Genomic DNA, 15,550 nt, shown 5'->3' on the forward strand with positions numbered 1-15,550 from the left:
TGCTTTTCTTGTGTTCTCATTTAATCTAGATGGCAATCAGCATTTTATAGGTGAGGAAGAAGGCTCAGAGTAAGCAAGTAATTTGCCCAGGTCACTGGAGCTTTTAAGTAAAGAGCCAGGATTCTTTGTACTGTTCCACACTGCCTCCCATGTAGGGACATGCAATAACAGAGACTATACTTAATGGAAGGCAGACTAGAAGGAAAACTAATCATGCTCCTACCCCCACTTCCCCAGCACTGCCAGTTTCTCACCATTGTTCTCCACATAGTTGGTCTCCTGCCGTGCTGTGTCTAGACGGACACCAAAGATCTGCACTTTCACCAGTGGATCCACAATGGACCCCTCTTTGGTCTTGTTGAGTTTGGGGAGTTGCTGACCACTGATCACCTGTAACGAGGGCTCACAAGTTCCTGCTCAGCCCAGCCCCACCTGACCCTACTCCCAATCCCAGGGGAGGAGAAGCTTTTTGGTTTGCAGCACATCCTCCATGGGTAATATATTTTCTTCTAGTATTCTATCTGCAATTATTTTTTTTTTTTTTTTTTTTTTTTTTTTTGAGACGGAGTCTCGCTCTGTCACCCAGGCTGGAGTGCAGTGGCCGGATCTCAGCTCACTGCAAGCTCCGCCTCCCGGGTTTACGCCATTCTCTCGCCTCAGCCTCCCGAGTAGCTGGGACTACAGGCGCCCTCCATCTCGCCCGGCTAATTTTTTGTATATTTTAGTAGAGACGGGGTTTCACCGTGTTAGCCAGGATGGTCTCGATCTCCTGACCTCGTGATCCGCCCGTCTCGGCCTCCCAAAGTGCTGGGATTACAGGCTTGAGCCACCGCGCCCGGCCTCTATCTGCAATTTAAAATGCATCCAAGGGCCAGGTGCAGTGGCTCACACCTGTAATCCTAACACTTCGGGAGGCCAAGGTGGGTGGATCACTTGAAATCAGGAGACCAGCCTGGGCAACATGGTGAAATCCTATCTCTGCTAAAAATACAAAAATAACCAAGGCGTGGTGGCGGGCGCCTGTAGTCCCAACTACTCGGAAGGCTCAGATGGGAGAATTGCTTGAACCGAGGAGGCGGAGGTTGCAGTGAGCCAAGATCATGCCACTGCACTCCGGCCTAGGCAGCAGAGCAAGACTCTGTCTCAGAATAAATAAATAAATAAAATAAAATGGATCCAGGTAGAAATTCAACAGTTTGAAAGTAGGCATGCTGGCCGGGCGCGGTGGCTCAAGCCTGTAATCCCAGCACTTTGGGAGGCCGAGACGGGCGGATCACGAGGTCAGGAGATCGAGACCATCCTGGCGAACACTGTGGAACCCCGTCTCTACTAAAAAATACAAAAAACTAGCCGGGCGAGGTGCCGGGCGTCTGTAGTCCCAGCTACTCGGGAGGCTGAGGCAGGAGAATGGCGTGAACCCGGGAGGCGGAGCTTGCAGTGAGCTGAGATCCGGCCACTGCACTCCAGCCCCGGCGACAGAGCAAGACTCCGTCTCAAAAAAAAAAAAAAAAAGAAAGAAAGTAGGCATGCTAATGACAGCAGCCTCTTTTTTTTTTTTTTTTCAAAGAGACACGATGACACTCTTGCCCAAGCTGGAATGCAGTGGGGTGGCCATCACTCACTACAACCTCCAACTCCTGGGCTCAAGTGACCCTCCAGCCTTAGTCTCCTAAGTAGCCAGGACTATAGTCATGTGCCAGGCTAATTTTTAAATTTTTTGTAGAGACGGGGGTCTCACTATTTGTCCAGGCTGGTCTCAAACTCCTGGGCTCAAGCAATCCTCCTGCCTTGGCCTCCAAAGCGCTGAGATTACAGGTGTAAGCTATCGTTCCCAATCAGCCTCTTTTATAGCACTTCCTGTGTACCAGGAGTTGTAAGAACTTCGTATTAACAGCTATACTCCTTATAACCCTGTCAGGCAGGTGGTAGTGTTACCCCCATTTTGCAGGTGAGCAGACTGAGGTATGGAGAGGTTAAGGAACTTGCCCAACATTACCCAATTAGGAAGTTGTGGTTTGAAGCTAGGCAGCTGGCTCCAAAAGCTAAAACTAGACAGTTAATATTCCTGTCAGGCCTAGCCACCTCTTTCCTCACTTCTATCCCAGTTATCTCAGTTTCTTCCCAACAGTTTATTTCCATTGTACCTGGATTAAGAGAGTCTGGGCCTTGAAAGGGCTGATGGGTCTCTCGGGGTGGAAGGAACTTTGGTTATCACGCAGGAAGTCTGGCTTCAGCACATAGCCACAGCCGCCATTCTGGCGGAAATGCCCATCACAGATGTCCATTTCAAGCCCTGCAGTCTGCATATTCATGGCCACTAAGGGCCCCAGGAGAAAAGAAGAGCAAGATTCACCATGGAGGCCTTCCAGCCCCTCTTTCAGGGAGTTAAGAAGATAGGTATTGGGTACATGGTACCTGCTGGTAATACCTCCACTGATAGCACTTCTCAGCCTAGCGATTTTCTTGAGCATTCCCCAACCCTACTGTCACTAGAGAACTTATTTCCCACCTACTGCTCCTCCACTCCCTCTTCCCAGTTCCTGCTGCCGCCTCACCCATCTGGCAGCCTGCATTCCAGAGTTCCTGGGGGTTGTAGTTGGAAGAGTCTGTCCTCAGGCCGCTGGGATACACACGGCTTAACTGCCAAGTATTGTGCTGCACAAACTCATTGCCTGTAAAAGGGTATAGAGAGGGAGATGGAAGTGGGGTGGAATCTCCCACTTCCCTAGTCTCAAGACCCTGCCTACCCTTCACCCTTCTCTCCAGCATCTGAAGCTGGCTCCAGAAAGTTTCACTATGCCTCTCTATTCTGTTCCATCCAGACCATTTTCCCCAGCTTTCCTGCCTCTAGACCCTTGAGCCACTATTTATAACTCCTGTACCCATGCCTGTTCTGAGGAGTTTCTGAATTCCTTCATCCCTCCTTAGATACCTTGTCTTTTTTCTTGGGACTTACCTGCCAGTCCTTCGGGCCTGAACCTATCCATCCCACTTCCCTCCCCATCCCTCCATTTTGGTCCTGACCAGCCTCCTTGATGAGGCGCTTGGCCTTGGTTTCAGAGAAAGATGATATCTCATAGAAGTGGTAGTGCTCCTTTGAATGTGTGAAGCTGCGGAATGAGACAGACTTCAAGTAGATAACCAGGGAAGAGAGGGCTGGACACAAGATGTTCTTGGATTTCTGGAAAAGGTGTAAAAGAAGATGGAATTGAACCCTCAGCAGTCTGAGAGAGAAGAAACTAATGGCCATTCAACCTAAACCTCTGCCCACTGCCTCCCTGGTGTATTCTCCCTCCTGCCTCACCTGCTGGGACAAGAGAAGGAACTCAGGCTTGGAAATAGGAGCCTGGGTCACAATCTGACAACAGATAGACGGACAAAACAGTGGACACGTCACAACCTGGGGGTGGGAATGGGAATAAAGGCGGTCTGCATGTACTGCTGGGATCAGTGTCAGCCTCTGGGCTTGTGTTTGCTCTATGTTACGTCCTGGGTAAGAGGTTTTAAATTTATTATTTTTAAACAGGCATTATCCTCCCTCCCTCTCATTTAAAACAAAGGAACAATAATCTTTGGTCAAAATGTACATGAATCCAGACAGATATGTCAAGGTATGCAAATGGTCATGGAAGTCACACCTGGAAGGATGTGAGAGTCCCAGAGTTATATCTTTGGATTTGTCTCCTGAATTCCCATTTCCATCCCTGGACATGGCAGCAGGTTAGACACCACAGCCCCAGAAAGCACAGGATAAGCTAGGAGTCAGTCAGCTGAATGAGCCACACAAATGCATAAGAGAGAGAAAGGCAGACTTCAAACCAGGATCTTGGAGGCCCCACCAGTGGCATCCCTTCTCCCTCTGCCTCCCTTCCCCATAGGGAGATGGACCACTCTAGCATAGCCTTCTCAGAGCCTTCAGCTTCCCCACCTCAAAGCGCGCTCCTTCCTGCTCTGGCTACTGCTGGTCCTTCCTAAAACCCTTTCCAAGAAGCTTTCTCTGTGCCCACTTTGGTTGAGGTCACAGCAATCATTCCAGTAACCCCTACTTACCCAATATAATAATGTTACACATACAGACACACATCCCCTCATTACTGGTTTTCAAGCTGGCCTTTAAGAAGACCAAGAAGTACAAAAATGTCTTAGGAGTCACTAGGGCACCCAGGAGAGAGCCGAATGGGTGCTTCAACTAGGATGGTTCTGCATTTATCTGTTTTGTATAAGATTTCTTTAATAAAAAAAATTAAAAGATGTTGTGGCCCAAAGAAGTTGGAAAGCCACTGCAACATACCTATATATGGCAGTATATAATATATATATTATTATTATATATAATATAATGTTATATATAATATAACATTAAATAATATATGGCATATAAGATGCCATATATGCATTCTTAAATCTCCTTCATTGGGAGAAAGGGTCATTGCTCCTTGGCCCTGCACCTTGCACAGCTCCAGTCTTCACGAACAGGCCCTCAGCTTGTGCAAGCTGACTAAATACCAAAGCAGAAAGACCACTCCTGGCTTACCTTCTTTTTGTCCTTAATCTGAAGGTTCTGCTCCTGAGGCTCAGGCTCAGGCTCAGTCTCAAACTGGGACTCCAGCGCCAATTCTGACTCATGCTCACCCTCCAGCTCAGGCTCTACTTCCTCTTCCTCATATTCCAGGTCTTCCTCAAGTGTTAACTTCTTCCCCTTCACCAGGATCTTCCTCCGAAGCTCCTAGGGGACAAAAATGAAGGGGCCTGTCTACCTGTCTGCTCTCGGGTACTCCTGGGAATCATGCCAGCCTCATTGTTCTCAAAGGCAGAGGAAGTGAGTGAGTGGTCGGAAGTTCCTGAGGGAAGAGATCAGCTGCTTGATACATACAATTGGAATTCCCATATTGTTAAGCAAACTTTTAACATCTCTATCTATATGGAAAATAATATATGTGGCCTCCTGCCACACATTTGATACAGTAAATACTCCTTATAGATTAGAGATTTACATGTCAATATGAAGAACATAAGAATACCATAAGAAAATAGGGAATCTTTTTTAATAATCTTTTTTTTCTTTTTTTTTTTTTTGACGGAGTCTCCCACTGTCGCCTGGGCTGGAGTGCAGTGGCACAGTCTCAGCTCACTGCAACCTCCACCTCCCATGTTCAAGTGATTCTCCTGCCTCAGTCTCCCGAGTAGCTGGGATTACAGGCACCCACCAGCATGCCCAGCTAACTTTTTGTATTTTTAGTAAAGACAGGTTTTCACTATGTTGGCCAGGCTGGACTCGAACACCTGACTTCATGATCCACCTGCCTCGGCCTCCCAAAGTGCTGGGATTAGAGGCGTGAGCCACCACACCTGGCCTGAATAATCTTACTGTGGGAAAGCCTTTAGAAACATGACTTGAAAACTCAGGGCCAGGCGCAGTAGCTCAGGCCTGTAATTTGTGAGGCTGAGGAGGGTGGATCACGTGAGGTCAGGGATTCGAGACCAGCCTGGCTAACATAGTGAAACCTCATCTCTACTAAAATACAAAAATTAACCAGGTGTGGTGGTGCACGCCTGTAATCCCAGCTACTCAGGAGGCTGAGGCAGGAGAATCACTTGAAGCCAGGAGGCGGAGGTTGCAGTGAGCCGAGATCACGCCATTGCACTCCAGCCTGGGCGACGCGCGAAACTCTGTCTCAAAAAAAGCACGGTGGCTCAAGCCTGTAATCCCAGCACTTTGGGAGGCCGAGACGGGCGGATCACAAGGTCAGGAGATCGAGACCATCCTGGCTAATACGGTGAAACCCCGTCTCTACTAAAAATACAAAAAACTAGCCGGGCGACGAGGCGGGTGCCTGTAGTCCCAGCTACTTGGGAGGCGGAGGCAGGAGAATGGCGTGAACCTGGGAGGCGGAGCTTGCAGTGAGCTGAGATTCGGCCATCGCACTCCAGCCTGGGCGACAGAGCCAGACTCCGTCTCAAAAAAAAAAAAAAAAAAAAAAAGTCTGTCGATAGCTGCTTGTTATGGGAGAGGTTGGGATTATGATAGGAGGGGAGATTTCCCTTTATATGTTTTGTATAGTCCACAACTATGAACTACAAGGAAAAAAATCAAGATACTTCCACTGAGAAAAAAATAATGTAAATTGTTGATTTAAAACTTAGAGAACTATAAATAGAATTCTGTGTTCAATTAGATTTTAAGTTAAAATTATCTTCAAGGACATTAAAGAGCAAGGTGGTCCATCCGAGGATAGAAAGAAGGGAACAAAGAGGGCCTAGAGGAAGGAGCCCAGGTGGAGGAATCCGGAAGCCACAGCAGAGTCTGGGCTGGAGGAACAGTGTCCCTACCTCAGGTGAGGGCAGCTGAGTGGGCAGCACCCCATCCAAGGTGGTGCTCAGCAGCTGCTCCCCCAGGATCTCAGTCAGATGGCGGGCCATGGTCTGTTGCTGCTCCCAGCTGCAGTGGGTTTCCAGGGACAAGATGACTGGGTAGTCTGACGTCTGGTGGTGAGGGGAGGAAACAGTGGATTCAGAGTTCTAAAGCACTGCAACCTACTTCTTCAAGTACCTGCTTCCTAGGCCTCCCTACTTACTCACTCAAATGAGTATCCTGATCGCTAAACTCTTCCAACTCCATTATAGGATTCAGTGAGATCTTGCTGGGTCTGAGGCCCATGCCTGAGACACTGCCCACAGCTAAAGACACATTCACATCTTGGGATCCTAAATCTCATACCTGTGCCAAGTCTGACCCAGGCCCCTCTGGGACCTTTGAGTTTTCAGGCTCTGAGTGGGAAGGCCAGGCCACATTCCCTGGTTATGTGTTCATGTTGCACTCTCATGCTTTCATCCTCCAGATTCCCGTTGTTCTTGAGCCCTACTTACCACTATCTCTGTGTTTCCTATCCACTTCTTCCAGAAGGGTGATAGAACTTGTTAGAAGTAATCTTTTTTTTTTTTTTTGAGATGGAGTTTAGCTCTTGTTGCCCAGGTTGGAGTGCACTGGTGTGATCTCAGCTCACTGCAACCTCCGCCTCCTGGGTTCAAAGGATTCTCCTGCTTTAGCCCCCCAAGTAGCTGGGATTATAGGCATGTGCTACCATGCCCAGCTAATTTTCTGTTTTTCTATTTTTAATAGAGACAGGGTTTCTCCATGTTGGTCAGGTTAGTCTCAAACTCCCAACCTCAGGTGATCCACCCGCCTCGGCCTCCCAAAGTGCTGGGATTACAGGTGTGAGCCACCATGCCTGGCCTGAAGAAGTAATAGTTTCTAACCATAAGTAATTACCTCCATAACTATGAATTATTAGTAACACGTCCAACACTTATTCATAATCAGCCTTTAGTATTTGCCTGATGCTTTACAGTTAAATCCTCTCTTGCTGGAACTTCCCCTGCACTCCTCCACCCTCCCCAGACCCAGAGCCAGTCGCTCTTCCCTCAGACCTTCTGGCCTCACCAGTGTCCCCATTCTGGGGCTACTACCTGGAAGGCATACTGTGCTACTGTGGCCACGACATCTTTGAACAGGATGCGGGAGGTCAGGGTGTGTCCGTGGTAAACGACAGGTTCCCCACTAGGTCCATCCCATACATCCACCTCCACGCAGCGGCACCCCCGCTTCAGGGCCCTGAAAGAACCCCATCCCCCCAAGAGATAGGAGAGGTCAATATCGGATCTTCTACCTAGGGACTGTCTCCCCACTCTGGAGAGAACAGCGCTCACCAGCACTTACCCATCCAGACCCCTTCAAGCTACATCTGCATAGAGCCTTCTCCATCCATGGGGACACTGCTGCAAGCTCACGCTGATCTCCACCCATACTTCAGCCCACCCGACTCACAGTCCTTCCATAGCAATCTATCACACATTGGCTCATGATGCTTCTGGTGTTCTGGTTTTACTTATTTATTTATATTTACTTTTATTTTTTTGAGACAGGGTCTAAATCTGTCACCCAGGCTAGAGTGCAGTGGTGCGATCATGGCTCACTGCAGCCTTGACCTCTCAGGCTCAAGCGATCCTCCCACGTCAGCCTCCCAAGTAGCTGATACTACAGGCACACATCACCATGCCTGGCTAATTTTTGTATTTTTTGTAGAGACGGGCTCTCACTATGTTGCCCAGCCTGGTCTCGAACTCCTGGGCTCAAGTGATCTCCCCGCCTCGGTCTCCCAAAGTGCTGGAATTACAGGCATAAGCCAAGGTGTTCTGGCTTTATATCCCTATACAACACCCTGGTTATTCAAACTGTCAGTAAATTTACACCTTAATTTCTCAGCTAGACTTCCTAAGGTGGAAACTATATGTTCCACTCATCCTTGTATCCCTTGAAGCTACTAGTTCAGTTGCTGGTAATACAAAGATATCTTGACTATTCAATCTAATCCATGATTAGTCACCATAAAATCAGCAACTGCTTATTAGCTATTGACATATGGATTATCTCTTCACAACAACCCAGACAGAATAGGCACTGTTACCATCCCTGTTTCATAGATGGGGAGACTGAGGCATAGAGGTTAAATACTTAGCCCCAGAGTACCAAGTGAAAGAGCTAGAAATTATATCTGATTTATATTTATATATTATATCTGAAAGATATAATTTCAGATGGTCTGACTCCAGAACCTAGATCTATACATATATTTATTTATTTATTTATTTATTTATTTATTTTTTGAGACGGAGTCTCGCTCTGTTGCCCAGGGTGGAGTGCAGTGATGCGATCTCGGCTCACTGCAAGCTCCACCTCCCGGGTTCACGCCATTCTCCTGCCTCAGTCTCCCGAGTAGCTGGGACTACAGGTGCCCGCCACCTGTAATTTTTTGTACTTTTTTTTGTAGAGACAGGGTTTCACTATGTTAGCCAGGATCGTCTCAATCTCCTGACCTCATGATCCACCCACCTCAGCCTCCCAAAGTGCTGGGATTACAGGCGTGAGCCACCGTGCCCAACCCGGAACCTATATATTTTTTGTTTGTTTGTTTTTTGAGGCGGAGTCTCACTCTGTCGCCCAGGCTGGAGTGCAGTGACGCAATCTTGGCTCACTGCAAGCTCCGCCTCCCGGGTTCACGGCATTCTCCTGCCTCAGCCTCCTGAGTAGCTGGGACTACAGGCACCCGCCACCGCGCCCGGCTAATTTTTTGTATTTTTAATAGAGACGGGTTTCACCGTGGTCTCGATCTCCTGACCTTGTGATTCGCCCGCCTCGGCCTCCCAAAGTGCTGGGATTACAGGCGTGAGCCACCACGCCCGGCCCAGAACCTATATTTTTAACTCCTATTCTCTATTGCCTTCCATTTAACAATCTGTTTATTTATTTGTTAAATATAAATCTGTGAGGGCCTCTGAGTTCCAGGAGAGTTTCATAGCTTGTGAAAGAGAAGTTCCATTTACCCATAGGGTTTCATTACCATTCTCCCACCCATCTTCAATATCTCTGCCAAGTGTCTCTGGTATCCAGGGCTCCTCAGCCCCTAAACCCCCACAACACTGTCCCAATCTGTTAGACACTGACAGCTCCCCTCACTTTTCTACACGGTCCCTCTCATGAGTTGGACCCCTTCTCTACCACCACTGCACCGTATATATCCCTCGACGCTGCTCTGGCCACAAAGCTGGTCCCCCACTAGGTAGGTGTTATGAGAAGAGCAGATGAAGTAGTGGTTCAGGGGTTGAGTCATATCCTGATAGATGGGGAGGCAGTCTGGGTTGAAGATGTCTCCATCCTTAGAGCAGAGGTAGCTGAGGAAGCCATCCATGCTCAGCACATGCCGCAGTTTGCCTGGAGTGTGGATAGGGGAACACTAGGTAAGAAGCTCTGAATGGGAGCATCCCAGCACACCTACAGACCATCCTTCCTCCCACTCCATCCAGAGTCCTGCCTTTCAGATGGCACCCATTCCCAGCCTTTAGATCCCAAACTTGCCCCACCTAGTGTGTATCATTTCAATCATTCCCACCGTCAAAGAATGTTAAAAGGAATCATTAGGCCGGGCGCGGTGGCTCAAGCCTGTAATCCCAGCACTTTGGGAGGCCGAGACGGGCGGATCACGAGGTCAGGAGATTGAGACCATCCTGGCTAACACGGTGAAACCCCGTCTCTACTAAAAATACAAAAACTAGCCGGGCGAGGTGGCGGGCGCCTGTAGTCCCAGCTACTCGGGAGGCTGAGGCAGGAGAATGGCGTAAACCGGGAGGCGGAGCTTGCAGTGAGCTGAGATCCGGCCACTGCACTCCAGTCCGGGCAACAGAGCGAGACTCCGCCTCAAAAAAAAAAAAAAAAAAAAAAAAAAAAAAAGGAATCATTAAGATTATTCAAGTCCAGTGCTATCCAATAGAACTTCCTATAATGAGATAAATGTCTTTTTTTTTTTTTTTACTTTTTTTGGTCTTTTTTTATGTTACAGTACTAATGAGAAAAAGTTTTATTCTGCAGTGTCATATATAGTAGCCTCTAGCCACATGTGGCTACTGAGCACTTGAAATATGGCTTGTGTAACTGAAGAACTAAATTTTCAATTTTATTAGATTTTAGTTAATTTAATTTTAAATAGCCAAATGGAGTTCACAGTTACTATAATGGACAACATGCAAAGGGCTAATTTTATAGATGGAGAAACTGAGGCCCAGAGAGAATCAAAGTCAAAGGCTTAGTGACACGGCCAAGCTACCTGTATTTTCTTCCTTGGGCTGTGTACCTGTGACTAACTATGGCCTGAAGGTTTCTTCTTACTGTCCACGTTCCCATATGATGTTTTGAGGAGCATTTGTCAACATCCTCTTAGACTACACTCCCATTGAGGAAAGGGCCCTGTTACTCCTTCCATAGCTCCTTCCAATCTCAGTATGGGCTTTATACAACAACAATAACAATGACTTAACAACTGTTAAGCACTGGCTCTATGCCCAGGGCATTCCATGCAGCATCTCACTCATGTTCCTACTAACATGATGAAGTAGATGTAATATAATCTGCCATGAGAGGTTAGGTAACTTGCTCCAGGTCTCATAATTACTAAGTGTAGAAGCTGGGATTTGAACCCAGGCCGCCAGGTGTCAGAGCCATGCCCTGTACCGCTGGGCTGTTCAGTCTCACTGAGAATAATGTTGCTACAAGGAGGCTCACCTGGAAGGTGGAACAACCTGACTCTCATGGCCAGCTTCCTTGCTCCAGGTTTCACAAGGCCTGGAGATTGTGAAGAAGGACAGGAAGTTGGGCAGGAAGTTTCCTTTTATTTTTTTGAGACAGAGTCTCACTCCGTCACCCAGGCTGGATGCAGTGGCACAATCACAACTCACTGCAGCCTTGACCTCCGGGCTCAAGCAATCCTCTCACCTCAGCCTCTCAAGTAGCTGAGACTACAGGAATGTGCCACCAGGCCTGGTTAATTTTTTTTTTTTTTTTTAGAGATGGGGTCTCACTATGTTGTCCAGGCTGGTCTTGAACTCCTGAACTCAAGCAGTCCTCCTGCCTCAGCCTCCTGTATTATAGGCATGAGCTACCACACCTGGTGGAAGTTTCATTTTTTTTGTTTGTTGGTTGGTTGATTTGTTTTTGAGACGGAGTCTCGCGCTCTGTCACCCAGGTTAGAGTGCTATGGTTCAATTTCCACTCACTGCAACCTCCGCCTCCCAGGTTCAAGCGATTCTCCTGCCTCAGGCACCCGAGTAGCTCAAATTACAGGTGCCCACCACCATACCTGGCTAATTTTTATATTTTTAGTAGAGAAGGGGTTTCACCATGTTGGCCAGGCTGGTCTCGAACTCCTGACCTTAAGTGATCCACCTGCCTTGGCCTCCCAAAGTGCTGGGATTACAGGCATGAGCCATTGTGCCCAGCCAGAAAGTTTCATTCTTGACAGTAATAAATCACTCAGGTAAATTTACTGTTGTCAGATACTTTTCATGTGCATTATTTCATTTGGTCATCAATTATTTTACAAATGAGAAAACTGAGTTAGTTAGATTAAGTGACTTGCTCACAGTTACTCAGTTAATAAGCACATTGGAGACCTGAGCCCAGGTTTTTTGACTGATACTACTCTCTGTAGCCAGATGTAGTATCTGATTGCCAAGTTCAAGGGAAGGAAATACCAAGAGGGGTGGGGGTCGAAAGTTGAAAGAAATGTAACTGATGTTTACTGGATTCTGCACAGGGAACAGAAGATCCTATTTCTTCCTTTCTTTCTTTCTTTCCTTTCTTTTCTTTCTTTCTTTCTTTCTTTCTTTCTTTCTTTCTTTCTTTCTTTCTTTCTTTCTTTCTTTCTTTCTCTCTCTCTTTCTTTCTTTTCTTTTCTCTCTCTCTGTCTTTCTTTCTTTCTTTCTCTCTCTCTTTCTTTCTTTTCTCTCTCTCTGTCTTTCTTTCTTTTTCTTTTCTTCTTTTTTTTTTTTTTTTTGAGACAGAGTCTTGGTCTGTCGTCCAGGCTGGAATGCAGTGGCATGATCTCGGCTCATTGCAACCTCTGCCTCCCAGGTTCAAGCGATTCTCCTCTCTCAACCTCCTGAGTAACTGGGATTACAGGCTCCTGCCACAATACCTAGCTAATTTTTTGTGTTTTTAGTGGAGACGGGGTTTCACCATGTAGGCCAGGCTGTTCTTGAACTCCTGACGTCAGGTGATCCTCCTGCCTCCGCCTCCCAAAGTGCTGGGATTCCAAGTGTGAGCCACAGCGCCTGGCCTAGAGATCCTATTTCTTAACCTTTCTTAACTCTCTTCACTTTCTTTTTTTTTTTCTTTTTTTTTTTTGAGACGGAGTCTCGCTCTGCCGCCCAGGCTGGAGTGCAGTGGCCGGGTCTCAGCTCACTGCAAGCTCCGCCTCCTGGGTTTACGCCATTCTCCTGCCTCAGCCTCCCAAGCAGCTGGGACTACAGGCGCCCGCCATGTCGCCTGGCTAGTTTTTTGTATTTTTTAGTAGAGACGGGGTTTCACCATGTTAGCCAGGATGGTCTCGATCTCCTGACCTCGTGATCCGCCCGTCTCGGCCTCCCAAAGTGCTGGGATTACAGGCTTGAGCCACCGCGCCCGGCCAACTCTCTTCACTTTCATTTTCTGAAATGATTGCTTTAGAACCTCCATTCTTTTTTTTTTTTTTTTTTTCTTTCTGAGACATAGTCTGCCCACGACACTCAGGCTGGAGTGCAGTGGTGTAATCTCGGCTTACTACTGCCTCCACCTACCAAGTTCAAGCGATTTTCATGCCTCAGCCTCCCAAGTAGATGGAATTACAAGTGTGCACCAACACGCCTGGCTAATTTTTGTATTTTCAGTAGACACAGAGTTTCACCATGTTGGCCAGGCTGGTCTCGAACTCCTGGCCTCAGGTTATCTGCTCGTCTTGGCCTCCCAAAGTGCTGGGATTACAGGTGTGAGCCACTGCACTCAGACTACAACCTCTATTCTGAACACCCAAACAAATCTGAAATAACTGATTGTAATGTTTTCTGTGTGACTCTAAGTTTTATGAGGGCAGTGTCCTTGTCTGATCTAGGCACTAATATATCTCCGGTGCCTAGAATAGGTCCTGACACATTATAGGAACTCAATAAGCATTCACTGAAGTAGTGAATGAATGAATGAATGAATGAATAAATGAATAAAAGGGAGTAAGAGTTTAGACCCAGAATACCTGGATCACTTGTCGAGCTCTCATTCATCCCAGCTCTTACCCTCATTCTCAAGAGAGGCACTGGCTAAGAGTCAGATGACCTGGGTTTGAATCTCAGTTCCTCTCTCATTATGTTGGCTTTGAGCAAGTCACTGAATCTTTCTAAACCTCAGTTTTCCTCTTTTATACAACTGATTTAATAGCAGGACCCATTTCAACAGATCATTGTATTAGAAAAGGTAGATGCCAGGCGCAGTGGCTCATGTCTATAATCCCAGCATTTTGGGAGGCTGAGGCAGGTGAATCACCTAAGGTCGGGAGTTCGAGACCAGCCTGACCAACATGGTGAAACCCTATCCTCTACTAAAAATACAAAATTAGCCGGGTGTGACGATGCATGCTTGTAATCCCAGCTACTCAGAAGGCTGAGGCAGGAAAATTGTTTGAACCCGGGAGGCAGAGGTTATGGTGAACCAAGATCATGCCATTGCACTCCAGCCTGGGCAATAAGAGCAAAACTGTCTCAAAAAACAAAACAAAACAAAACAAAACAAAACAAAAAAAGAAAAGAAAAGAAAAAGGAAAAGATACATAGAGATATTAGAACATTATGGGATATGTAATAAAGGACCAATAAAGATTACTGTTGACTTGCAAGGTTGTACTAAGGACTAAATGAAATGAGGAATGTGAAAGTTCCTTGTAAATTATTTATTATTAATGTAAATTTCTCACAATCTGAAGGGAATGGAGGACAGGAAATGAGTCTACTGAAGAGGCAAGAGGAAGAAACTTTGAAGACCAAGAGGGTATATTTCAGCTGCACTCGTTAAAAGCTAAATAACTGGCCTCCTTATTCCCCCAGCCAGGGGCTAACTGGCTTTCTGGCTCAGGGGCTTAGAGACTCAAGAACCACTTGAACTGAAGACAACTCAGGAAAGGGCAGAGAGCCAGCATTTAAAGGAATAGCAAACAGGAACCATGAAAGAAGAACCAGAGGAAAAGGAATCATTTGCACTACAGAAGAGGCCAAAGAAAGAGGATCAAGGGTTTTCCGTTTCCAGTGAGAGCAAAGCTGGTATCAGAAAGAACTTCCTGAAAATAAAGGAAACATGAGCATAATGGAGGAATGGGGAGCCATGGACTCTTCTTCCTCCTGAGAGATGTAGCACCTCAGAGGAAATCTCTGTCTTGTCTGAACAGGGAATGCCCGCCCTCCTTTGGGAGGAGTGGTTAAATGAGATGATTGGGTAGGGATCAGGATAGGGATAGACTCAACCTTCACTCAGGCAGATGGCTGCTTGTCTCTGGACCTTGTAATCATGCCCCTCTCTCCAACCCCTATGTCTGGTGCCCCTCCACCTGATTCATCTTACCACTGTCTGAAGGTTCATAGCGGTCAATGAGTTCCAGAGCAAGCTCGGAGGTGCAGTCTCTCTCCTTCTGCTCCTCTCGGAGGAAATCCAAAAATTCCAGCAGAGTCAGCTTCTGCCCATCAGCTGAAAAACTTTCAAATAGTTCTTGCACCTCAGCACGTTTAGTCAATGCCTTATAGAACTGTACAAATTCTTCTCCTTCCAGAGTCCCAGACTGGGACGTGTCTGCTGCCTGCAAGAGAGGGTTTAGGGGAGAGTGAATGTACCTTTTAATGGGAAATGTTATGATCTTTTTATTTTAATTAAAAAAATTTTTTAAATGTTTGTGGGTACATAGGTGTATATATTCATATGGTAAATTAGATGTTTTGATATAAGCATGCAATGTGAAATAAGCACATCATGGAGAACGGGAAATGTTATGACCTTGACTTGCACTGTAAAAGCAGTTTTACAGACAGATAGATCCAAACATGCTTCCATAAAACTCCCACGGAACTCCTAACATTTAGTGTTCATAGAATAAATCACTTCAGTAGGTAAGAAGTAAAAGTTTAGCCATACCATTTGCTACTAGAGAAA

General features: G+C 46.7%; 1 protein-coding gene across 9 annotated transcripts in view; it reads right to left on the reverse strand.

The window, feature by feature from the left end:
- PLCD4 (phospholipase C delta 4) overlaps window positions 1-15,550 on the reverse strand; it is a 32,790-nt gene that overhangs the window by 821 nt on the left and 16,419 nt on the right. For 5 of the 9 annotated variants that reach the window (XM_033230230.1, XM_033230232.1, XM_033230238.1 and 2 more), the window contains 10 exons: window positions 14,969-15,200; window positions 9,568-9,769; window positions 7,468-7,612; window positions 6,331-6,483; window positions 4,535-4,726; window positions 3,305-3,400; window positions 3,025-3,181; window positions 2,556-2,672; window positions 2,145-2,317; window positions 255-390 (listed from right to left, as the gene is read on the reverse strand). In XM_033230230.1, the coding sequence (XP_033086121.1) occupies window positions 255-390; window positions 2,145-2,317; window positions 2,556-2,672; window positions 3,025-3,181; window positions 3,305-3,400; window positions 4,535-4,726; window positions 6,331-6,483; window positions 7,468-7,612; window positions 9,568-9,769; window positions 14,969-15,200 (1,603 nt within the window). Of the gene's footprint in view, window positions 1-254; window positions 391-1,731; window positions 2,318-2,555; window positions 2,673-3,024; window positions 3,182-3,304; window positions 3,401-4,534; window positions 4,727-6,330; window positions 6,484-7,467; window positions 7,613-9,567; window positions 9,770-14,968; window positions 15,201-15,550 lie in introns of those variants that run through there. The other 4 variants (XM_033230233.1, XM_033230231.1, XM_033230237.1 and 1 more) reach the window with 4 other exon arrangements.

The sequence above is a fragment of the Trachypithecus francoisi genome, unplaced genomic scaffold (assembly GCF_009764315.1).
Source record: "Trachypithecus francoisi isolate TF-2019V2 unplaced genomic scaffold, Tfra_2.0 Lachesis_group13, whole genome shotgun sequence".
Taxonomy (NCBI): Eukaryota; Metazoa; Chordata; class Mammalia; order Primates; family Cercopithecidae; genus Trachypithecus; species Trachypithecus francoisi.